The sequence below is a fragment of the Oreochromis aureus genome, linkage group 11, assembly GCF_013358895.1.
Source record: "Oreochromis aureus strain Israel breed Guangdong linkage group 11, ZZ_aureus, whole genome shotgun sequence".
Taxonomy (NCBI): domain Eukaryota; kingdom Metazoa; phylum Chordata; class Actinopteri; order Cichliformes; family Cichlidae; genus Oreochromis; species Oreochromis aureus.
In genome coordinates, this window is record NC_052952.1 from 27,519,495 (window position 1) to 27,545,724 (window position 26,230).

The 26,230-nt window shown below is 41.8% G+C and overlaps 2 protein-coding genes across 4 annotated transcripts in view; both read left to right on the forward strand.

Moving 5' to 3' along the window:
- Positions 1 to 933: 933 nt before the first annotated feature.
- Positions 934 to 24,405, forward strand: ago1 (argonaute RISC component 1). Its single transcript, XM_031740661.2, has 19 exons — positions 934 to 1,439; positions 5,763 to 5,949; positions 10,242 to 10,362; positions 11,283 to 11,464; positions 12,013 to 12,149; positions 12,476 to 12,610; positions 13,515 to 13,602; positions 14,291 to 14,438; positions 15,239 to 15,358; positions 15,471 to 15,593; positions 16,266 to 16,399; positions 16,643 to 16,827; positions 17,010 to 17,169; positions 17,422 to 17,512; positions 19,562 to 19,756; positions 19,854 to 19,988; positions 20,085 to 20,186; positions 20,333 to 20,532; positions 21,699 to 24,405. The coding sequence occupies exons 1-19, from the start codon at positions 1,415 to 1,417 to the stop codon at positions 21,805 to 21,807; spliced, it is 2,577 nt and encodes an 858-aa protein (XP_031596521.1). The 5' UTR covers positions 934 to 1,414; the 3' UTR covers positions 21,808 to 24,405.
- Positions 24,406 to 24,697: 292 nt separating this feature from the next.
- LOC116320942 (protein argonaute-3) overlaps positions 24,698 to 26,230 on the forward strand; it is a 39,508-nt gene continuing 37,975 nt past the window's right edge. For all 3 annotated transcript variants that reach the window (XR_005614808.1, XM_039619350.1, XM_031740678.2), the window contains exon 1: positions 24,698 to 25,472. Coding sequence is in view for 2 of the 3 variants with exons in the window: in XM_039619350.1 (XP_039475284.1) it covers positions 25,454 to 25,472 (19 nt within the window). In the remaining variant the exon portion in view is untranslated. The remainder of the gene's footprint in view (positions 25,473 to 26,230) is intronic.

Genomic DNA, 26,230 nt, shown 5'->3' on the forward strand with positions numbered 1-26,230 from the left:
GATATGTGCACATTGGTTCTTTTTTCAGTTTCCTGTACAAAATAATCAATGTACGACTGAAAGAATAAACACTGCATGGTAATTTATTAAAAAATAAAGTATTCTTTCTTGTGCTTTTACTTCTTTTTTTTCTTTTTTTACAAAGTCAAGCCATGAAAGCATTAAAGACTTAGATATAAATATTGGATTAAAGACTTAGATTAAAATATGGTTATTAATGACTCAAAAAGCAAATATGTAACAGCAATAACATGAGTAATTACAGATCGATAAATTAATCATTAAGCCCTTTACTAAAGAAAACATAAACCAAGACAAATGTATAGTTGGCAATACTGATATGCGGCAATTTCTAAAAGAGGAAGAAAAAAGACATGTGAAAGGCTTGGTGTTCACATATCAAGGATGTAGGTTCACAAGTTTATCAATTAAGGTTAAATGTAATATTTCAAGATTGCAAACTGCACAACTGCAATAACTTTTAATGTGAACATGACAAAGCCAAATGGTCCGCTTTCTGCTTTGGTTGATGCATGTGATGGAAAGGTTTTTAAATTGAGAACTCTTTGACTGTCGATCATCTGTTTCATAAAAGAATGTTAGAATAAATGTGTTTCATAATGTTCTTTAACTTCTTTACACCAGCAGATACATAGGTTATTATGCTCTAGGTTGTTATTATAGATAATTGTACTGATCTTCCCCCTTTGAGATTAAACTGATCAAACCCCTGATGTAGCACCTTTAAAATGTACTCAGAATATGTTGGTTGTATTTTTAGAGAGAAGTAAGACGTGTGATCATTAGTTTTAAACCTCAGCTTTGAACACACAGTATCAGACACGTGAGACATAATTTGGCTGTATTTGCATATCTGCAGTGTAGTTCCGCCTTCGACCTCTGGGGTGTGACAGCAAGTTCGTCAACACTTCCTTCACACTTTCCAATGGCAAAGAAGAAGTTTCAGATTTTTTGAGGGGGGCGAGGGGCTGGCCTTTTTTGTTCCGCTGGAGAGTCCTGCTTGAACGGTGAGCAGGAGCACAACAGAACGGCAAGAAATTACAGCGCCGCGGACCATCGGCTAAATCAGAGCACCGGGAAGGATCCCGCTGCGCCGCCGAGGAAGAGTGGTTCGAAATAGGACGGCATCGCCCTGCAGCTGCGCCGTTACTGGCTCTAGGGTCAACGGGCAGACGAGCAACTGGCAGCTATCGCCGTTAGCCTTAACTCCTCTGCGGGTCTGGGGGGGTTCTGGTAGGGGCAGGGGGCGGGGGTACACCGAGAAAGGAGAAGACTGCACACCGAGAGGAGGGGGCTGGAAGTCTGAGACGCTTCCAGCCTGAAGGGGGCCGGCGGTTTGGCCACAGCACCCCCCGGACTAGCTAGCTTGTACCCGCGCGGCTAAGTGAATGGGATGGAGCCGGGACCGTCTGGCGCTGGTAGGTTTATTTTTACTTAAGTGGTTTTAAATGCAACCAATCCGGGTGTATACTGCGGGCCAAACTGCAGCTGATAAAACTAGACACCGTAGCCTGGCCTTAACATCGGGGGGGATGTACGAGGATGCTTGGTGTCAAGCCTCTCTGTTGCATCGAACGTTTGGAGAAGAGAGGGTGTGAGATGGAGAGGAGCTATCTTGCTGTCTGCATGCACTGCACTCCATAGAAAGCGTCATTATTTGTCCAGATTTATAGCTGCAGATGAGCCTTTTTGGAGTCTGACAATATCCTCAGCCATGCGCGGGGGCAGGGAGGTCGTGGGAATCTTGGTGAGGAGGGACGAGGTGAAGCCCGCCTTCAAGCAGCAGCAGCAGCAGCTGGCTGCACCCGCACGCCCCACAGAACAGACCAGCCTCCCGTTCACTGACAGGTTACGTTTGCTTAAGGTTGTCAAGAGAGAGTTTAGCACAGTGTCCTTAAATGCACACATTAAAGACAACCTCGGGCCTACCATCTGCACCAATAACTGAATTATTTATCTATGTGAAATAAGAAGGAGGAAAAAAGGCTTATCTCGTCTTCCTGTTCGAAATGACATAATCTGCATTTAGAACTGAGGGAAGCATGTAGAGCATTATATTTATGTGTTGCGGTTTGATTCTGTATCTGCAGACTTATCAGTGCCAGTCAGATCAGAGATGGGCTTCATTTGGCAGTTTTCTTGTTTGACACCGAGGTGTGGAGACCTGCAATTAAAGCACTCACTGGACTTGACTTTATGCCCAGGTCTAAAGTCTGTTTACGGTGGAACTTCTTGAGTGCCCAGCATTAATAATGCAACCACGAATGTCTTAAATATGTCTAATGCATGGCTTTTATAAAGACTTGTATTTTTAATTGATGCAAAATGTTTTGACATGAACTCCGTTAACAATCCTTGAATCCTCTTTGGATATCTTCAGGCTTGTGTTTATGCAAAGCAGGCCTGATGGTAAAATCACGTCATCATTCCAGATCCTGAACCTTGAAATTAGTTGAATAGGCCTGTTTTAATTTCTTAGGATGGGGGGGGGGCTTCAGAGGCCCCTTATTTCAACGTCTCCTTTTGTGTTTCAAGTGTGATGATTCAGTTTTCTATTTTGAAAGATTTTTCTGGTTGCCACATTTGGCTCACGGTCAACAGCCAAATACTTGGAGACACACAACTGATTTGGCCAACACAAGTGATGCCTAAATGGATCTTCCTTGCAATTTGTGTACTTGGCTTATAATTTAGCTTATAGGCCAGTAGCTTATATTTTTGGAGGCTAATCGTTCTCTAGTTTTTAACTTTTTTTGTGTGTATTTGTATAGCATCACCAACTACACATCTTTTCCATTACCTGCAAATTTAATGTGGAGTTGTTTAAAAAGTGCACATTGAGATCTTTTATTTGTTTTATTTGTTGTCCTGCAAAGGAAGCCAAAACAAAACACACAACAACAACAGACGTGTTATCCCAGGTACGACTTTAAAATAGTCGTTCCCATGTGACTTGATCTTATTGCTTATTACGTCATTGTAAAGGATTTAAGTAGCGAGTGTCTTCATGTTGTGATGCAGCGCCAAAGCTCCGCTTTAAGTCTCACCGCCCGGGAAAGACTGCTATTGTGTTGGGATATGTGAGAGGGCTGGCTCCGCTTCTCACCATCTGCCTTCACTGGCACGAGGGCGAAGTGTGTGTCATTGTGTGTGCGTGCGCAACAATCAAAACACGGTATAGACACTCACGCATTCACACACGTACATGCTTTCTTGCACATAAAGTACGTACGGGCACCACATGTCTGGTGTCTGTGTTTACAGTGCTTCTCAGATGTGTTTTAGGGACTTGTGATTCTACACTTTGATATTCATATGAACACACACACACACGGACGGGTGACAGATTAAAGGAAAAACCTGAATACTTGACCCCCTACACTGAGGATATTATGTGGTACAGTTGTGCTGCTGGCATGGTTTGTGCCCAAAAAAGTTAGAGACATTGAAAATCAATATTGATTTCTTCTAAGATATCATAATCTGTTGATCACTGTCCTGACGACAATGATCTCTTCCAGGATGACAGTACCTGCCTTCCGTAGAGCACAAGGGCTCAATGGATGGTTTAGTGTAAAACTGATGTGAATCATATCCTGAGATTTTTACTTGCAGTCACCAGATCTCAACCAAATTGAACACCTACGTCAGACCTGTGTCTGAAGTGTTAGACATTACTCCACCACAATCATTAAAGGGAATATATTTTGAATGAAAGATGTCTAATCCCTTCACTAAACTTGTTAAAAAAATCCAGTGATGTATAAAAGTTGTTCTGATGGTCTAAGATACTTTGATTTTTCCTTTAATCTGTTATATTCACGCTAAGAAGAGAAAACGGTGTGTTTTATGGCCATTACTCTTCCGATTCGTTTAGCATGTTCTGAATAGTGAACATGTGATGGAGTGGCTATTTAAAGCAGAGCTTTTCCAGTTGAGGATGCCGACGCCTTGCCATGATGTGGGAACATGCTCAGTTCAGGACCACAAAGGCCAAGGTCTCTTCAGCATGACCACAGCAGCACCCTGCCTCTTCTCATCTCCTCCAACAGCCGTACACATACACGGGTCCCCTGATATCCATGACAATACTGTGTTGCCTTGGTGTCTCCATGGTGAGGCTGGGAATGTACAGGGGGGGCCCCCTGTGTTTGTGTGTATGAGTGTGTTCATCGTAGCAAGGGCGCTCCCTCTGTCGTACACCCGTGAATTTGTGTCTGCGAGATGGAGGCGCAGGGCAGCTGGGGTCTTTGTTTTGGTGAAGGAGGGCTGTTCTCTGGGGACCCAGAGGTTAAGGCAGTGGGCCCCTCTTAGGCAGGAGTCACAGCAAGCACCTAGTTTAGGACCCCCTCTATGTTAGACCTCCTGACTTGATGAAGCTTTAACTTTTAGGACCTGAAACTAGTATGGGCATAATGTATACTGTTAAAAAGACTGCTTCAGACCTAGAATATACAAGCTGGAGCTAAACTTGTCCATTTTTCTTTAGAGTTGGTTATGTGAAGTGTCTCTTGCACACAGGCAGTAGTTTTATCTTGAAAGTAAAACCCACAACCATTAAGATGCTGGGTGTATTTGTTCAAATCTTACTATAAGTGCAGTGCCCTCCTGGGTAGTGTGTAACTCATGTTAATATTTGTAGCTACAATTTTCACATGTTCGTTAAATGCCTCACTTGTGAGTAGTGGTGACACTACTTACTCAGTTGTCCCACAAAATGTGATCTATGTGTGTAATAGATGTAGGGAGTGAAGAACACACAGGCATGCTTATAGAGATTTCTTTTATTCTCTTATTATAGAAGGAGAAACAGATAAAATATGCAATTGGAAAACTGGAAGCTAAGAATACTTGACATTTTTCACTATTTTTTTTCTTGCAGAATGTCTAAAATCATTGATTCTCAAAATAGCTGCTGTTTATTTCCCCCTTGCTACACTAATCATTTTAGTCACATAATTAATCTTTTTTTCCCCCCCAATTTAGTACTTTAATTAAATGATATGCATATAACATCAAATGTGTGTTCACAGTGATGCTTCTGAAAAATTTAGATGAACCCAAACCCCCAAAATACGGATGTTTACAATAGAATTTAGTTAAAGAAGCTGGATGATTCTGATCCATTTAATTGATTATCATAGTTCATAATTTGCACAGTAACCATGTGATCAGACATCATGATTGTGTGATGAACAGCAAAATTAAAGTCATATTTTTTTACTTAAAGAAATATTTTACTAATTTCTTCATGTTTTTCTCCCCCCCCAATATATGACCTCATGTGGCTGCTCCGTCTGTTCTTAATGTGCCGATCACCCCTTATTTTACTCTATATACTTCTGTGTCTCTTTCTTTTCTGCCCCCAAATGCACAATCTGCCTTTTAATATCTTCCTTGCTTTTTTTTTTTTTTTTTTTTTTTTTTTTTTAACTATCTTGCCTCTACTGGCCTTCCTGTCCCTGCGAGTGACTCTTGTGGTGTTCTCCTTTCCCCTGCCTACGCTTCCTTCCTGGCTTATGCCCACATTTCTTGTCCTCCTTGCCCTGTCCTCTGCTGTTCACCACTGCTTCCTTTGCCACCCCCTCACTTAACCGTTGATTCTTTGCTCTACCTTTGGTTTTTCCTGTCTGTTGCTTCGTATTTGTGCACTTTTCCAACTTCAAACCCTTTTTACTCTGAACCACATTTTCCCCTGTTACCTGTCTTTGTCTGTGGCTGCCTATGTTGTATCTGTCCAGTGCCCATGGGGGTCTTCCCCCCACCCCTGCAGCAGGTGTTCCATGCCCCTCGCCGGCCAGGCATGGGTACCGTGGGCAAGCCCATCAGGCTGCTGGCCAACTACTTTGAAGTGGAGATCCCAAAGATGGATGTCTATCACTACGAGGTGGACATTAAGCCTGACAAGTGCCCACGACGAGTCAACAGGTAACAGATTTCAGTCACAATATTTCTCTGCATTTCTTTTCTTTGATGTCCCACATTAATGGAAAAGATCAGCACTTGTCAGTTGTCATTTGTTATAAGCAAATGACAAAGTTATTAATTTGTAACCGTTGGGTATGCATTGAAGAAGTCATCAAGCAGCTGAATTGCCTCCTGTGTGGTAATTGGATAATGAAAGCCCAACAGCCACCAACCAGTAATCTGTGTGTTGTCTTTGAAGAGGCAGAGATAACAGCTACTTGAAGCATGAAAAATGTATTTCTTTGCAACAGCTATCTATTTATGATGATTAATTTTGGGTTCTTGTATTGAAAAAATAATAAAGTGTTGCCAAAGCAACGCTCTTAATTTTAACATCACCTTATGTGAGAAAAATAAATATGGAGTTGTGGTGCATATAAATAGATATCGAGTTTAAAAAAAAAATTGTACCTGTTTGCATGTGTCAGATATTTATATAACTGACAGCACATACATTAACAGGAGGTTGTGCTGCTATGAAAGTCATTTTAACTACAACTCTGAGGAACATGAAGAGCGCAAAAAGTAATGCATCCGTGTAGAACTGAGTAAAATAAATAATTTACCATCTTCTCTGGATGGGTTTCAGTTTTATATTAGGCAGAAGACAATTTTCCTCCCTGCAGTAGCTTTACCTTCTTTACCTGCTGGTGACTGGACAGATGGTTGAATCAAAACTGAAACCAACTTGCTTGAGCTGAATGTTGTGCCTCCTGATGCAGCTTAAAGCCTAATGGTTGATGCAAACATTGGAAGAAATGTATCATATCACCTGTATCATATTACACCTATTTAAATTGGAGTAACTTAGTTTACATACTTGTATGCTTTAGTATTTTTCATGAAACCTGTAGTCCCTGTCCATGTTTTTACTGGCCATGTTTTTAGTTATAACAAAACTAATGTGATTTGTCACATTCATTACTTTAATCCAAGAAATAAAGTGTACATTAAAAAAATATATATATTTCAAAGTTCAGGAGAGAAGTGTGCTCTTTCTACCTTGCAAACTTTCCATGGCTCAGCAAAGAGCTGCTTCCTGTGAACAGTCTGTCTTGTCTCTGCGAAGAAAAATGTCACAGTATACATATGTTTCATTATGTTTGATCCAGGTGAATTCATTCTTTTCACAAAGGCCTGTTGCATAGCGATCTCTGCTTTTTATACCATCCTTAGATGGTATCATCCGTCTGACTTTGTGCTGGCTGTCAACAAGATGGGACTGACCTTCACTTTCCACAGTTGTCTTATATGTCTTATATGTGGAGTCATTTTCTAGACTGAAAAACAAATTCACTCCATTTTTACATCCAAAGTTTTTGCAGCACAAATGATTATAAGCAGTCAACCAACAGCCTGCTCCCATTAGTAAGTCAGACTAAGACAGTTCAAACGTCTTTGCCTGAGTTGGTACCAAATAACTGAAAATAAAGTTTTATCACTGTGAAGGACCAAGTTGGTTAGACTTGAAGAACACCGGTAAGTTTTTAACTGGGTGTCATTTTAACTCAAAAATAAAAATACTTAAAAAAAGGAAATCTCACAAATAAATCCAAACATACATCTGAGCCTCTAAAGAGGTCACCTGTGGAGTACTAAGCTACTTGTGATCAGAAAGTAACAAACATAACACCAAACCAACTAAACAAAAGCAAAGCCCAACTGCACTGACTTGACAAAGGGAAACTTGTATGCTGATTGATTATACCAACTTAGAGAACAGGGGAACCATACATTGCACGTTCCAGGTTGCACTTCCTGTATTTAGGAGTGCTGAAGTCACAGGTATGTTTGATTTAACAGAATTTACACCAGGTGCCCTTCCTACCATAACCTCAAAGGGGAAATCAATATAGCTTCAACAAAGTCTAAATAAACAGAAGTTATGCAAAATCAAAGATTGTGTCATCATTTATCTGTTTGTATTTCAGTGCATATCACATGTAAAATATGTTGTCCAATTACTGGTGCGTGAAGTCATGTGGCTTCACATGCAGCCATCACACACCCCCTCTCTATAAAAGGTTTGTTGGGTTCAACTGTGACAGCATTGTTGTTGTCGTTTTCAGAGGTGTGTTGGACTTTGAACCAGAATGGCTGCGTGGCAGACTTCACCAAGTCATCTCCCACTTGCGCCTTTCATCTTGTCTAGTTAGTATAGTGCTTTATGATCACTGTAAGCATTTAAAATGAATGACAGAATTAGGAGAAGTTTGAGTGAAGCATTTCAGCAACATAAAGACAGGAAAAGGGAGTAAAGTTCAGAGCTAGAAGCTTCATAAAAAGGACTTTCACTTTCTCCTACCAATGATGAATATATGGATTACTAGACTTCCTGGGTTGTGCATGCAAGTCTGCATTAGAGAAATGCAAGGCACAGAGAGCTTGAAAATGCCCATTTGTACATGTAACTAGCACCTTTCACAGCAACAATAAAGCTTTGTAGTAGTTTCAAGAAATCATGGGAGGACTGGCAGATGAGCAGAAGCTACAGGGATAAACCAATTGTTCCCATCTCCAATCAGATAGGGCTGTTCTTCCACTTTTTATAGTCAGATGAATCATCAACATTTATATGAAATCTCGCACCTCTAGCATTACGAGTCAGCAGGCATATGATGGAAAAAAACCCCTGTCCAATCCAGTTTTTGGCTCCTAAGAGAATTGTGCTTCACTATAAACTCTGCAGCTGTCTTCTGCTAGATCTTTACCTTGTTCTCAAAGAGAGGAGATACGACCTACAGAAAAATAAATATATAAAAGAACAAATATTTAAATATGCAGCCTTTTAAGTTGACCAAAAAAAAAAATGACTGGGATAAGGAAGAGTGCTTGACTTCTCAGGGTGATAAACATACACAGGTGAGCAATCAACCCAGGTGTTACCCATGAGTCTCAGCGAGCCACTGCACAGATCGCAGCAACTACAAAAAACATGAAAAATGATTTTGGTAAAGGTTTATGAGTTATTTGGTACTAACTCAGTTTATGAAGTTCACTATTTAGCGGTGACTTATGTTGTCAGACTTGAAACACTCCACATACAGGAGTCTTTCCTGGTGAACCTAAATGCCTCTGCAGGTTTACACTGACCACTGAGTCACCATGTTTCCCTCATAATAAGCCTCCATCTATCTGACTGAGAAAAAGATTTTTTTGCAACTCTCCTTTTAAGGCCTCCATCCCTTTAAGCTGCCTTACTTTTGATTGGCAGGCCCCTTAAAGCAGGTGGGTGGGGCTTCTTTGATCATAGCCACAGCTGTGTGCCGGACATGACCATATTAAGATATCCCCTCTCACTGACGTCACACGGTGCCCAGAGTAGAAAAACCCCCACTGAATTGAACATTTAGAGCAGCCTTAAATCTTTGATTTGACTCATAGGAATTACATACACCAAATATATTATTTGAAACTTTAGCCATGATTATTATGCTCAGCCACTACACTAACAATACATTTGACAAAAAATAAGAAAAAGCATCATAGGTTCACCTAAGTACAGTCTCATACATATGAATTAATTTTGTATGTCTCCTAATAGGAACTTTGGTGACCTCAGACCTAAAATACATTGATAGTTTTTACTTCTGTCTGCTAAAACATAATAGTACCCTCATAAAATGTTTGATTACACAAATGAAATTTTGTTAAAATCCTCAGCAGAGGCTGTCTGCGGAACATAGAAAGAGAGCCCTTGAGCTTTGTTGTCCTTCATTTTAACAAGGTCATGGCCATAAACAGAAATAAATGAAGCAAATTGTTTTTTTTTTTTTATTTGTGGTAGATCCTCAGAAAATCTGAAACTGAATTAGGATCCCCGAACACTGAGTGTTCTAGTACCATCTCCTCTGATATTAAGAGAGGATCTTTTAGAATCAGAAGGAAATGGAGCTCAAACACAAAGGGTCCAAGAAGGCATGCAAGGGTCAAGCCCTTCGACCTTTCCTTTTTAGAAAGACCTCCTCATCCCCCACACTTGAGTGAAGGTCAAGGCACCATGCATTCAAAGGTAGCCCCCCACCACCACCTGCACCCATGCTCTTTGTCCTTGCTTCTCCCCCTGTGACCACCAGATATTGAACTCACCAGCTGTATCCTGCCTACTCTATATCAATATCTCAATAACTGCACCTCCTCATGACAAAAGCAGCATCCTGATGAGGGAAGAGGTTTAACTGGCAGAGGGGGATTTGCTCTGGCTTTATTGCACATTAATCTCATGTCATGTTTGCATGTGTTGCTGCTTACAGAGAGGTGGTGGAGTACATGGTGCAGCACTTCAAGCCCCAGCTCTTTGGTGACAGGAAGCCGGTGTACGATGGCAAGAAGAACATCTACACGGTGCTAGCACTTCCTATTGGGAGTGAGAAGGTAAATGTTTGCAGTGGTTTTGTGTTACACAATCACTCAGTGAAGTCTCTCCTAAGCCCTGTTCAGCTGTGATATCTTGAGTTTCTTAACAGTAAAGCAAATATTTGAATGACGTTAAAAAGATGCCGTGGTAAAGCAGGATAGGTTGTCCACTAATAGCAGGGTTAGTGGTTCGATTCCTCCTCATCTGTCCGTGAGCATGACCCTGGCTTGATTACCTGAGAGGTTAAAAGTTTCTATAAAACAGCAAAGCATTTAATATGTATGTATTTGTTGTAATTAGTTATGTTTTTTTCTATACTTAAATGATCTATTTGATTAGGAAATGTGCTTGGTTGCCTTAAGTAAACGAATTAGAAGATATCTGTTGTGTAAACGATAGGGTCAGATCACCTGACTGCCCCTGACGGACTCAGGAAATTAGAAAAACATCTTTCCAAAAGCATCTTTGGATCTCGTCTGTGGTAATAAGACAGGAAGTCACTGCTCCTGCCCAAAACATAGTCCAGCATTTTTTGCACTTACTTTTTAGCACTGTAATGCGTTATTTAGAGAAATTTAGGATTTTGCACTTCTGGATAGAGACAGCCCAGCTACCAAACTGCTTTGTATAGTTTTATACTTTCCATACAGGTGTGAGGAATTGTGCCTCCAGCTATTGCCTAGAAAGTAAATTCTATAAGCATTCACATGCTTATCACGGCATATAGTCACACCTACATTTATGGAGAAATGCAAAAACTATGCAAAAAAATGTAAACCATACAAGCGCAGGGTTAGGGAAATGTCAGCTTCCAATAATATATTCTGCAGTACCTAAAAAGGGTTGCAGTTTACTGCACAGCCTGAGGATTTAATTTTGTTGCTACAGGTGTGTCTCTATTTCATTTGTTCTTTACCTTTTGCTCTCTCTCCCTCAGGTAGATTTTGAGGTGACGATTCCTGGTGAGGGAAAGGATCGAATCTTCAAGGTGTCCATCCGTTGGCTGGCCAAGGTGTCATGGCGCCTGCTGCAGGAGACTCTAGTCAGTGGCCGACTGCAGGTCCCCCTTGACTCAGTTCAAGCCCTGGATGTGGCCATGCGTCACCTGGCCTCTATGAGGTAAAGTATATCAAAGTTTCTCTTATAGGTTCATAACAACACACACCAGTATTTACAGTCTGTCAAACAGTCTGTTCACACAGATAATCAGCGATTTCTAAGAGTTTTGTGCATCCTGAAAACATTTATTAAAGTTACGTGTTTTTTTTGTGATATTCTAACTTTACGGCTTAGCGGTGCTTACTGAGTCCTTCCCTCCACAAGCATCAGATCATCATCGCTCCAGGCATCAGAATTACTAAATAAAAGACACGTGTTAGTTGACACCTGTGTGAAGGTGTCCACTGAACAATGCTAAGCAAAGTAATAGTGATAACTGGCTTGAAGACTTAACCTGAAAGTGCTCAAAAGGAAGTCATGAAGCCACAGATATTAGATCAGTGATATAGTATCCCAAGAAAAATAGCCTCTCATTTGAGTGTTGCAAGTTTTCTGCTTTTCTTGAGGTGACCTATTCTGAAACATCCACATCACTAGACATGAACTCATGCTGCGGTCATGCCCTGAATCAGAACATTGATTTCCACCTCTTCACCCCTTCTGATTAGGTACACCCCAGTAGGCCGTTCATTTTTCTCCCCACCTGAAGGATACTACCACCCACTTGGTGGGGGAAGGGAAGTTTGGTTTGGCTTCCACCAATCGGTGCGTCCCGCCATGTGGAAGATGATGCTTAACATTGATGGTGAGTCACTGAACACAGGCTCACCAGAGAGTGTGTAGTCAGCCAGTGATCTCAGTGGGTTTTACCGACATTGTGTGACTAGGCAGAAACACGGGGGTTATTTTGAAAAGAAAAACTTGCTCTGTGAGAAAAGCTGAGCCATGAGTATCTTACAAAAGTTATGTTATAAATCTACACTGCTGCTTTTGTTTCTATGGGCTGTTTGTAACTCTCATTTAGCTGTGAAGAAAAAGTGGCAAAGTCTTCTGAAAGTTACAGATTTTAATAAGAACCTTTGTTTTTTGGTACTTTCTTCTGATTTATTTCTGCTCTCTGTCTCCCTCTAGTGTCTGCCACGGCTTTCTACAAAGCCCAGCCTGTAATTGAGTTCATGTGTGAGGTTTTGGACATTCGCAACATTGATGAGCAACCCAAAACCCTCACTGACTCACAAAGGGTCCGCTTCACCAAGGAAATTAAAGGTGGGCTACTGAAAAGTGTGGAAGTACCTTCTGAAAAAATAATGAAATTACTTTGATACTTCTATGCCTTTGAAGTATAGACTTGCTGAATACACACAAGAAGATGGGTACACTGTGGTCATACAGAGATGGACATGGTCAGTAAAATGCTCAAGGAGACCAAATTTAGCACAATTTGGGACTAAAGGACCAAATTGTGCTAAAATATTCCCCACACCATTACACCTGAACTGTTGATAAAGGCAGGTCAGATCCATGTTTACATGGTGTTTATGTCGAATCAGAATTTGACATCTATCCAAATGCAGCAGAAACATTAGACGAGGCAATGTTTTTGCAGTCTTCTATTGTCTGTCCAATGTTGGTGACCTTGTATGAACAGTCGCCTCAATTTCCTGTTCTTAACTGACAGGAGTAGCTAAGAACAGGAAACCAGGCCCATCTGCTATATCAGCCCATTACGGGCCATCTGCTTCATGGTTTGACATTCAAAGATGCTCTTCTGTGTACCTTGGTTGTCTTCCTCTTCTTCTTTCTACCTCCATCTCACCAACCCTCTGAATGTCCTCCTTCCCTGCAGCTCCATCTTCAACACTCTTGTCTCAGTAAATCCTCTATCCCTCCTCTGCACATGTCCAAGCCATCTCAGTCTTGCCTCTCCGCCTTTTTACATCAAACTACTTAACATGAGCTGTCCTTCTCATATACTCATTTGTAATTCTGTCATTCCTGGTCACTCCCAGCTAAAATCTTAACATCTTTAGCTCTGCCACCTTCGGCTCGGCCTCCTGTCTTTTTTCAGTGCCACCATCTCCAAGCCATACATCACAGCAGGTCACACGTTAAGCTCTTCCTTTCCGAGACTTGAACTTAATTCTTGTGTTATCCCGCTTACTGTCGGCAGGCCTGAAGGTGGAGGTGACCCATTGTGGCCAAATGAAAAGGAAGTATCGTGTATGCAATGTTACCAGACGTCCTGCCAGCCACCAAACGTAAGACTTTGCTTTTTGTTTTTGGCATAGAAAATACACAAATTTACTTCCTAACTTTACAGCGTCTTCCTATCTTATTTTATCCTATTAGAGTAATACATTAGAATATGTTAGGTATTCATCCTTATATTGATGTCACTGGAAGACAGTACTTTTGTCTAATTTGACTGAAGTTGTACAAATGCAGCAACCACATGTTGGACCAATCACCAAAATATGTCCTTGCTTGTTTGGAAAGCAATTAAAACTGTTTCAGAGGAGCTAAATTAATATTTAGTTCTTTAGCTTAAATGTAGGTAAATGTTCCTTCCAGGTTTACAGAAGGTTCTAGTTCATCTGTAAAGTTTCTGTTGTAGAAATGCTCTATGATGCTCTCCTAATGCATAAACATGTATATCTAGTATTTTGTTGAAACATTTTTTTAATGCTGAAATAATTATTTTGATCATGTTTCAAAGACGAGTGGTTTTCTTTAGAATGAGAAAAACCTGCTATTCTTTCCTCTGTTTATTATGAACCTAACCAAGGAAGTAGCTTAAATGGGAAATCTCTTACTGTTTTTGACAGTGAGTACACGTTTTCAGATTTGGTCAGAAATAACAGACAGAAACAGACAAAACCTGCAAATGAAGAGTGATCGGGTGATTACACTGACATGATGCTCATGTTCTCGTTTTTTCTGTACCAGGTTTCCCCTTCAGCTTGAAAGTGGGCAGACAGTAGAATGTACAGTGGCTCAGTACTTCAAGCAGAAGTACAACTTGCAGCTCAAATACCCCCACCTACCCTGTCTACAGGTGGGGCAGGAGCAGAAGCACACCTACCTGCCTCTGGAGGTGAGGAAGTGTTCAGTGATGTTTCAACTATGATGCAAAAAGTTTACCATTTGTAGTATATTGGTTGATCAACACTAGCTCATCATGACTATGTCTGTATTTATGTGTACGAATGACTGTTATTCCTCCAAAACTTTTTTATTGGGGTTTAATAGAACCCCAACAAACTGTTCACGTGTACATATGTAAAGAATATTGGCAAATACATCAGTATCAGAATACATGTTATGTTTACGTCCTCAAAAATCTGCCGACATACCTTCATTTAACCTTCAAGTGACCGAGTGGGATCATTTTTGACTCTTGAAATAGATGTGTGTTTTTTACTGTTAATGTAAGCTTGATTTTATTGTAATTTTGCACTTCTAATCAATAAAATGTCACATTTGGCAATAGACCTTGGCTGGTTATGCTGGAGTAGTAAGATTTACTGCTGCAGAGGCCTTGAGTCATTTACTTAATGCCCAGAGTAACGAGGCAAACAGCTCATGGGTCATTAATGGACATGAGCTCCTTTTTGTATAACAATGGTATCTGTCTTGGATAAAGAAAACAGTAGAGGGATCATAAACGCAACTGGAGACATAAAAAAGTATTACTGTATAAAATGTAAAGCTTTCACATTACGTTAAATGGTCTATCATTTCAGGCCCTCAAATAGCTTGGCCGTCTGAGAGGTAACGATATATATTGACATAGAGGGTGTTAAATGATAACACAACCATGCACACAGACTAAAAACTTTCTTTCAGATGGACAACCAATGTTTACGCAGTAATGACTGAATGTATTCATTCCAGGTGTGTAATATTGTAGCCGGTCAACGATGCATCAAGAAACTGACAGATAATCAGACCTCAACTATGATTAAAGCCACAGCTCGCTCCGCACCCGACAGACAAGAGGAGATCAGCAGACTGGTGAGTTGCAGAGGGAAGCGTTTGATGGAGGCCGTGCGTCATTTTGAAATGAGTGATTTATAGTGCAAGGTGGAGACGGCGAGATATAATACAAGTCCTTTACTCTCTACAGATGAAAAATGCCAACTTCAACCTGGACCCGTACATTCAGGAGTTTGGGATCAAGGTGAAAGATGACATGGCCGAGGTGATGGGCAGAGTATTGCCAGCCCCTATTCTGCAGTACGGAGGACGGGTAAGGCACGGTTCATTCGTCAACCTGAACATATCGACTTTTATGTTGTCAAGAATGCAGCCATTTAGTTGTGTGTGCTTCACACAGAGCAGAGTGTTGACAAATTAAAGGACAAGTTTGAAAGCTTGACTCCTTTGGTGAGGGCATGTGGTGGCTCTTTTGTGATCTGTGGGTGATTTGCTTATATGGTTTAGATGAAGGGTTTACTGCAAATCAATACAAAGAGTGATCGCTTTTATCCTATAAAGAAGCGCAGATTAGAGTCATCTCTTTGATGATTATAGGGTAGATGGGCAGAGCACAAGGAGTCATTGAATTATTTGATGTTTATTAGTCTATGTGGATTATATCCCATTTCCCAACTGAATACCGATGCAGGATTTTGAGAATTTCTGAGACAGGGCTTTCCACTTTTGGAAGAATAGTATCCTTTATCTCCAGTCATGCTTCAAGTGGCGTTCACACAGGAAGAGACTCGTTTTGACATGTCGACCAGAGACTGAGGAAAATGAGTGAAATTCTGTAACTGACTGTTAGTTTGTTAGTAGACACACTAAGCTCTTGACCTTGGAAACTCTGTTTTTGCTTTAATTTGTCGTCTCTGTACTTTTGCTATAAATGTGACCTGATTTGGCTTAAACTGTCTTTATTCTGGTCCTTTCTTTTTTACAGAACCGTGCCATAGCTACTCCCAACCAGGGAGTGTGGGACATGAGAGGGAAGCAGTTTTATAATGGCATTGAGATCAAAGTGTGGGCTATTGCCTGCTTTGCCCCCCAGAAACAGTGCAGAGAAGAGGTGCTCAAGTAAGTACTAATGAGCACAAGCAGATGATTTTGTTGAAGGGGAGGGGGATTAAATAATTTCTGCTCATGGCTGTTGCTTTCATAAGGTTAGTTATTTTTAAATGAGCTTTTGCACAGAAGAAAAACAATCCTTCTCTTATGTTGTTTATTCCTCCTATATGTAATATCCCAAAGACATAAAATAATAAGTTAAAAACCTTATCTCGGCGATGCTTTATACGCTCATCTCTGGGTTCATCTCAGGAACTTCACAGACCAGCTTCGTAAAATCTCAAAGGATGCTGGGATGCCAATTCAGGGCCAGCCATGCTTCTGTAAATATGCCCAGGGAGCGGACAGCGTGGAGCCCATGTTCAGACACCTGAAAAACACATACTCCGGACTTCAGCTCATCATCGTCATCCTGCCAGGAAAAACTCCAGTCTATGGTAACTTGTATTTGATACATGTGGTTTGCCATAATTTTCTCAAAACAAATTAAATACTGTTGTTCAAAGTAGTCAAAAAACTCCTAAAGCATTCGGTCAAATGGGAGTATGAAAAAGCTCCCAATAAACTAGAATCATGTTTTCTTTTTTCATGTGAGTCATTTCCAAACTTTTTCCTTTAGCGGAGGTAAAGCGTGTGGGTGACACACTCCTCGGCATGGCCACGCAATGTGTCCAGGTTAAGAACGTGGTGAAGACGTCGCCACAGACTCTGTCTAACCTTTGCCTCAAAATCAATGTGAAACTGGGAGGGATCAACAACATCCTGGTGCCTCACCAACGGTGAGCTTCTGTTTGACCCGTTTTTAATTAGTTGCACATATTTATGGTATCTTGATTTAGGTGATGGGTGATCCTGACACATAGGTGTAAAACGCTGACAGTGGTAGTAGACTTGAGTTTTCTATCAAAATCCTGCTGGATGACATGGTGATCGTTTGAATACGTTTCGGTAATATGACTCACCAACAGCAGCCCTTCACTGCCTTTATGAGCGTGTGTAATTTGCATCACCTCCTCCATTTGCTCTCTCAGGTCAGCAGTGTTTCAGCAGCCGGTTATCTTCCTGGGAGCAGATGTCACACATCCTCCGGCTGGAGATGGCAAGAAGCCCTCCATTACTGCTGTAAGTCTCGCCTTCATTAAACAACACTAGCTCACTTTAAACACAATCTCAGGAAAAGGAAGGGAATGTGCAACCACGGTGTGTCACAAAGCCTGGCCACTTTTCAAATCTGGGCGTGCAGGTTAAACCCATGGGTGGGCAATACTGGTGCGCTTTTGGCTCCGGTAACTTGTGAACAGCCTTTTTCATTGTTACTGGCTAAAGTTGCTTACTTGATGAAAAGACATGTGAGTTATTTAAAAATGTGAATAAGTATAATGAAGCACTAGTTTTTGTTTGGGGAAAAAATAGACTTTCTAATTTAGCAGATAAGAAATGTTCTAGGTTTAAACTATAGCATTGGTTGTCATTTGGTGTAGATATAGCAACAAGTCAAAGTCATAAACAGAATTAATCGGCATTAATTAACACTATATACCTGCATTTAAGGACAATGACCTTTAGATAACAAATGGATTTATACCTTGGTCTTCATTGTTCTTAAAGCCACTGGTTACCTTGTACCAGAATATTGAATGTACAGTAGTTGTTAAGTACTCTAGTAGCTAAAAGTCATAAAAATGTTTCTGTGGGATGTGATGGCAGTCCAGCTGCTTGGTTGGCCACGAAACTCTTTTTTTAGGCAAATCAAAAATAGCAAGGGCATGTAAATAATGCAAATGACCCCGAGATGCCACAGGGAAAAAACGCACGTCTGTGGTTGCTTGGTGACAGTGGGACTCGATGGCCACTGTGCTCATTAATGCTGGTAAGAGAAGAATACCTCAACATTAGGTAGTGGGTTCAGAACAGAAGAGCTTAAAGCTAACTAGTTTTTATATCATTGGACAAAAACAATCTGTAATAACCTTTCACTATATTGTAATTTAATTTGAGGAGGAACTAGCACCCTTCTGAGGTTTGTATTGTGGCTTTAGTAAAGTGAAGTCTTTTAAGGCACATTTTCTCACGGTTTGTGGGTTTAAAAAAAGTTTTTATTGAAACAATGTGCAACAGTGAGCAGTGGGCTTCGAGGTACTTTTTCTCATGTTTGGTTGATGTGTCAGAAGTGTAACTCAGTCAGCGGGGATTTGCGATGTTAAAAAAGGCAGTCCAGATGGTGCATCAGCTGCCATAGGTGCAATGCTTAGGTAACAAAACAAAGTGTTTAAAGTAACCCTATTTTTCTATAATGAGCGTGAGTGCTATAAAGTGGTGTAATGAAATAAGCGTGCACGTGCTCTGTTCTCATATTTCATTTTTTATTTTCTGGATTTCAGCCTACTGCTGTTTTTGCTCTTTAACAGATGAACAGTTTGAGATGGCTGTGACACAAATAGGTTTATTCTGTTATGTTTTGGCTATTTGATAGGGCTATGGCGATTTAGGGTTTCATTCCATGGTTCTCTCAGAGTACCGTTTGCTTCAAACTCCACCTGCATGTACAGCCCATTTCATGAAAAGCACATAGCGTCGATATGACGCTTTGTTTGGACTTTGACGCACAGCACATGAGGCCGAGCGAAGAGAAAAAAGGAGTATGAGAGGAATTAGTGAGGTATACAGGGAAACAAATGGCTCATCACTGACTCACATTCAAAAGGAAATGACGTCAGCTCTCGTCCGCCCTTGACCTCAGCTCGCCTATGGTTGGCTGTGTTGTTGCCTAGCAATTATGACGAATAATTGAGTCACGAGGATAGGAGAGGAAAGCAGGTCTGTGTTAACAGTACGAGCTGAGGTGAAAACTGGTGAAAAATGGTGATTGTAGTATCGTGTAAGGATTTGAGGGAAGGAAAATAAAAGGTTGACGTTCAGCCTTGCACACTTCCCAGCTGCAGCCTTTAGGGGATGCTAATGCTCAAATATACACACGACGAAAAATGACTCATGTCTGTGAATCAATACTACAACTACAACTACTGCACAGATTTTCATAAAGTAAAAAGTCATGAAGAACATTCAGTAACAAAAGGTGTATTTATTTGAGAGATAACCTAATGCTGGCTTATTGCAAGTTATATTATCATGTTAAATTCCTTTTTCAATGTTTTCTGCTCCCTCTAATAGGTGGTAGGCAGTATGGATGCCCATCCCAGCAGATACTGTGCCACAGTGCGCGTCCAGAGGCCCAGGCAGGAGATCATCGAAGATTTATCTTACATGGTGCGGGAACTGCTGATTCAGTTCTACAAGTCGACCCGCTTCAAGCCCACCAGGATCATTTTCTACAGAGACGGTGTTCCTGAGGGACAGTTGCCTCAGGTAGGTGGGACGTTGCGATCTTAATGACACAATGTCACCAAAATCCATTTTAATATGTTTTCATCTGAGTGCTAACAATTGACGCTGTTACACGCAGATTCTCCACTACGAGCTGTTGGCCATCAGAGATGCGTGCATAAAGTTGGAGAAGGACTATCAGCCTGGTATCACCTACATCGTGGTGCAGAAACGTCACCACACACGCCTCTTCTGTGCTGATAAGTCTGAAAGGGTAAACTTTCTTTGTTTCCCCTTCAGTTTTTCTGTTTCCTACTAAGTTTTCATACTTGCTTACCTGTGTTTTTTTCCTTGTGTTATCTTTGGACAGATTGGGAAGAGTGGGAATATTCCTGCAGGGACTACAGTGGACACCAGCATCACTCATCCCTTCGAGTTTGACTTCTACCTGTGTAGTCATGCAGGAATACAGGTATTTATAAGAGATACTTTATTGTTCCATAGAAATCTCTGCTATAATATAGTAAGAACAAATCTCTTTGACTTCTTTTAACCTTGCAGCTATTTTACACAAAAATGTATTGTTATTTTAATTGCCCTTTTCTCCTCTGTCCTCAGGGTACCAGCCGGCCGTCTCATTATTACGTCTTATGGGACGACAATCGCTTCACAGCTGATGAGTTGCAGATTCTAACTTACCAGTTGTGCCACACTTACGTGCGCTGTACCCGCTCAGTCTCCATCCCTGCCCCAGCCTACTATGCTCGTCTCGTGGCCTTCCGTGCCCGCTACCATCTGGTAGACAAAGAACATGACAGGTCAGTGTGGCTACGGAAGATAGACTACACATGAGTCTCTAAGGCTACGTTCACACTGCAGGTGTTAATGCTCAATTCCGATTTTTTGATCAAATCCGATTTTTTTGTCTGCTTGTTCACACTACAAATAAAATGCGACAGCAAACGCGCTCTAGTGTGAACGCTCAAAGCGGCCCGCATGCGCAAAAGAAGACGTCACACACAATGCGCTCTGTTTAGACCCAGACCAAACAATATTGTTTGACTGATGGCCCTTAATGTAAAGACTTCGGACTTTACGTTTCCCAATTTTTGCTTTAAGTTATTTTGTTATTTACATAATAATGTAAATAACCTAATAATTATCCTTATTGCTGTTTTAGAGAGGAGCGGTGCTTCAAAGGATAGTTGCAGATTTCTGTCAGAATCTGCAGATTATACAGTACAAATAAAATAAATAAAATATAAATAAATAAATAAAAAAACGCTGTCTTCCCAACAGTTTCACTGACATCCACACTGGATGGCCAGGAAGCGTTCGCGATGTCTTCTCAGGCGCTTCTCCTGTGCTGATAATTGGCGTCTGTCTTGTGTCAGTGATGTAAAAGACGGATTTAATGCAACATGACCGTTCAAACAGCAGTCGCTTTCTAAAACATCGGATATCGGATTCAGTACCACATACGAAAGTGACCCAGATTGGATTTGAAAATATCGGATTTGTGCCGTTCACACTGTCATACCATGATCGGATATGGGTCGCATAGGGTCAAAAAATCGGATTTGATGCACTTTCGCCTGCAGTGTGAACGTAGCCTAACATAGTATAAAACCTGGACACTGTTTCTGTGTCTGAAAAGCCAAGCTGTTGTCGAAGTGCCTTAAATCTGCATTCTTGATTGGTTGAAGTTTGTTGGGGGGTTGGTAAGCTTGCTTCCTCCGTGGCCTCAGTAAGCACTTTCTTGACTTTCTCAGTTGGTAGTTTCAGGTCAAACTGAAGTTAATTTTGTAAATTATGGACATTCTTAGAGGCAGAAATAAGGATTATTTAGGGTGTGTGCATTGGCTAATGACTTGTCAATCACAAGTCATTAGCCAAGAATAATGTCAATCATTATTCTTATGAAGACATGAAATGTGTAACTCATCTTTGCTCGCTCTCTCATCACCCTCTCGTCTCTCTGCAGTGGAGAGGGCAGCCATGTGTCCGGTCAGAGTAACGGTCGGGATCCCCAGGCGTTGGCTAAGGCTGTTCAGATTCATCACGACACTCTGAGGACCATGTACTTCGCCTGAGCGTCTCCAACCATCGCCGCCATCGTTCCCTCCCACCTCATTTCTACCTGAGTGGGCAAACGGCCCACCGGCACCACCTCATCCCCATCCCTTACTCCCTACAATTGCCCACTACACATACTTCACAGCAATCAGTCACTCAAATCCAAGAAACACAAATCCCCTCTCCTGTAAAACACAGGTAGACTCTGCAGCCTCATGCACTCAAAAGGTTATGAATATTACTGTTGTTTTTACTTTACCGGGACTATTGATCTTTTTAAGTTGAATTTTTAAATCATGGGTATTATGTAATTGTATTGTATGCTACCTTCACACTCCTATGTATGTAAGTATGCAATACGGATGGGAGAAAAATAGAAAACTAGGCGATAAAAAGGAGAAAAAAAATCCTAAAAACTTTTTTAACTGCCACCACGATGCTGCCTCTACCCATCCAAATGCCGGATGCCAGTATTGCAAGCCCCTTGTTAGAGGGGATCCTCATTAGAGGTGGTACTGGGCACGCACACTTACATGTATCATTTTAATGTTATCATGAACTACATTCATGTTTTTTAATGTTTTTGAAAACTGTTTTTTTTTTTTTTAAACAGCCTTGAGGAGTCCGGGGTATGGTACATTAGCACTTAGTGTTAGCATGTAGGTGCCACCAGTCCTGCACATAAAGAGTTTGTTAGTACATGCGAGGCTAGCCCTCTGGTCTTTATATTATAGCAGACAAAGAAAGAGCAGGTGTAGCATATTGTAGATCCAGGACAGGAGTCCTGCCACACACTCTGTCCTGGTTGGCCAGTCCCTTAGAGATTTTGCCTTTAGAGGCAAGCTTAGTGTAACAGTAGAGGGACCATTTGCATAGTGTGTATCTAATATACTTGCACCCCATGCACCTAAACCAGCATTGTTAACCAGCCAAAAGTGATGCCACCCTATGGAAAGGGGGCACTCAAACAGGAAGATAATCTTTTATTTCTCTATACATTGCTCTTTTAGAATTTACGAGGCACTTTTTAAATTTTACTTTTATTTTATTTTACTTCAAAATGGTGAAACTAGCCGTTGGCGAGACTTTACACTCTACATTTGAACGTTTCACACCCACACTTGCGTAGCTTTCAGAACAAAGGCAATAGGCAAGGTCAACACTATTCTGTAGATTTGAAAGCAGGCAAATATAGTCTATGATCACTTAAGTGCTGCAAAGCTGAAGTCGCCTTCAGCAACTGACCTTGCTCCGATCAGTCTGCACATTCCAACGTGTATCAGTGGAAATGACGCCAAGCGGCGCGCTCCACGCATCCACCCGTGCTTTTCTTTGCCTAACTGTACCGACCTATCCTGCGCCTGTCCCGCTTTTACACAGAGCTCTTCCCCTCTGCAGGCATTTACAACAGAAGCACACACATGCCTGCGCTCTCAGTCTCCTTCTCAGCATGCAGAGACATAGCTGATCAAATAAATGCACTTGTTCCCCCCATTCCCACGTTAAGCCAAACTCATCAACCTTTCCGCCATCACCTTTTATCCTTGCCGTCTGTTCTCACTCGTCACATAACACACCTGCAGCATCCCCTGCCCCAATCCCCTATGTTGTGTTAGCCAATCCCTATTGGTGCTCTGTGTGCGTGGGCGGCACAGATAGGGGATTGCTACATTTGACAGGGTGGGCCTCTATTACGACTATTTAACATGCCCTGCCTTTACATCTAGTCACTTTCTGGATTTATGGAAGAAAAATGCATGTAATTATTTTTTATGACTGGATATTCTGAGCCACCTTACTTTGGTTTTCTTAGAGGTAGGAGCCTCGCGCTCACCACTGCCTGTCAGTCGTTTTGCCTCGATTGTGTAATGGTTATAAAGACTGCTTTTTTCCTTTGTCATTATTATTATGAATATTGTGACTAGTGTCAGAGTGTATCCTCAAGAGGGCACTGTGGAGACGGTCCCAAAATTCCACCTCAGTTGCCCTTTAAGCGCCTCAAATCTTGTCTGATGGTCAGACCCCCTTTTGAGTCGAAAGGGATCAAAAGATAAGAGATCAGATGAGTTTGATTTTTAAATCATGTTTATGAACTTGCATAATCAAAATGCCTTTGTACACCGTTTTACTGATCCTTCATTGTGTCCACGGTGATTTGTATATACGAATATATAATATTAACCTGTTATGTATTTTGGCCCAGCAGTTGAGGGGCTTTTCACAGTCGGGGCCAGTCTTCTACCCCTCATTCTGCGTTTAAAAAAAAAGAAAGAAAGAAAGGAAAAATATCAACCTGGGGGGCATTTCCCCAACACCACTGAAACCAGATGCAGTTCTTCACTCACTGAAGCCACAAAGCACCTTGCAAAGGGGGGAGACGAAATGGCAGTCACCCTGGAAATGTATCATGTGGACACGGGAGAGTCCGCTCCCCCTCCACACAGCCTCACGGTCTGACTAAGCAATATTGAAGCCACTGATCAAGAACAGTCCTTGTCATAGCACTTCCCAATAGATTTGAATGAAAGGACGTGGAAGCATATTATTTTGGCTCTGTATGTGATAGTATGGGAACTCTGTTGGGGAGGGTTATTTTTTAAAGAAAATAAAATTGTTTTTTATTACTCTTGTTGCTTTTTTGTTTGATTTTACTGTGCGTTTAATACAGCTTTGTCTGAAAGTAAGTAATGGGATTTATCAAGGCTCACTCTCATAACACCCTGAAATCCACCTTAACTAATAATCCTTAGATATTAATGCATGGGTGGATGAAGAAAAAATGCACCTCCGAAGTCTCAAACTGTAATTTATTCAAAAGGTGGGGTTACCTTTGGGTGGGGGCGGAGCTGGCGGTCTGACGTCTGGTGACACGGGCCCACCTCTTCCTGTCGGTGTCAGAAAGGCAACTTCACCATATTTAGCTGGCTTGCCGAAGCCTTGCAGAGTTGATCTGTCAACCGGACTGGAGATCGTGACACTTATCGGCACATACATCGCGGTGTTGACAGCTTTAGTTTTGGCAGCTGAACGCATACTACGGAGGACGACGTCGTGGGTGTACGGCCCTCGGGAGAAGGGACGGTATCAGCAGCTGTTTTTAACGCAGGAAAAGTAGCCGTCGTCTGACAGAATTCCAACTCTCCGACAGCCTAGCTAGTAGGCTAGCTAATTAGGGTTGCTTTCCCGACGTTAGCTTTGCTGTAGATACGAATTTATGACGTCTCTTTTAATGATCAGATATCGGTAGGGATTCATTTGGACTCCGTGACCCCGCTGTGATGATATCCTGACAGCTCCTCAAACCACTTTCCCCCCCTCCAGCCTGGCTAGTGAGTTAACTTGGCTAACTAGCAGGTTTTCACTGCCACAGCGCCGCGTTGAGCAGCCAGCAGCTTTCGCCGTGGCAGTGAAATCCGATTGGATACGTTGACCGAGTGCAAACGGCGGTTTGCGGAGACTCTCAAGACCCTCGGCCGGCCAAGTGACCGTGCCGGAGGCCCCCCCTCCTCCTCCTTTGACAGGACACAGAGCGACCAGGACCCTCGGCCACTCAGCGCTGCAGAGGCGGTGCACAGCCGAAGGAGACACCGGATTGAACGGAGGAAGAGTCCCAAACGTTTGACAACTGTGATCCGGGAAGTGAACCGGGCATTGACCTCATGAATGGAAATCGGAACTACAGGTAATTTATTCTGTCTTTACTGATTCGTTTGGTGCTTCACGGTAGTCGTAGGAGTCGCGTTTTCTGAGAAACGTAATATTATTAGCTAGCGTCGGTGAAATGAAACATCGGGATGTGGGGCTTTCTTCAGCAGAAGGCGTTTAACCGTAACCAGGGAGTTTTTCTTTTTGTCCGCCCTGCAGTTATTTTGCCTAAACATGCGTCACAGTTGAAATGTTTCATTGAAAATCGCCAGTCATACCAGGCTGCATTCACAGGTTAAATATTGACCTGTCTATAACACATCTCTGCCGGGTGCTGAGGAGAGATCTCAGCGCAAACTCATCAGCCAGATGTGGGGACAGCTGCTGAAGATGAGCCTCTGCATTAGGAGAAGGCTTCAAACCCAGTGTGGCTTGTGGCAGAGGGTGAACTCTGGCCTTCCAAGCCCCCCCTCAGGTCTTGGTCAACAACTGACCCTAAATTGACCTCGGTATATTTTAGGAACCGCATCCTCTTCCTGCATCTACGATCTAAGATGTGCTTTGTCATGCCCCAGATTTGTGTATACTGAAACATTTTTAACCTTTCCTAATGAGGGAGTTGTCAAACTTTAGTTGTGGGAATTAAACCAGAGAAAATTGGTTTAAATTGGCCTTAAAGACTAAAGAACTGTCTTGTAACACATTTTTATCTGTGACCTTATGTAACATTGCACACTTTTGAATGTCACTGGAGATGCATGCCATCACCTGGCTGCATCCAGGCTCTTTCTCTTG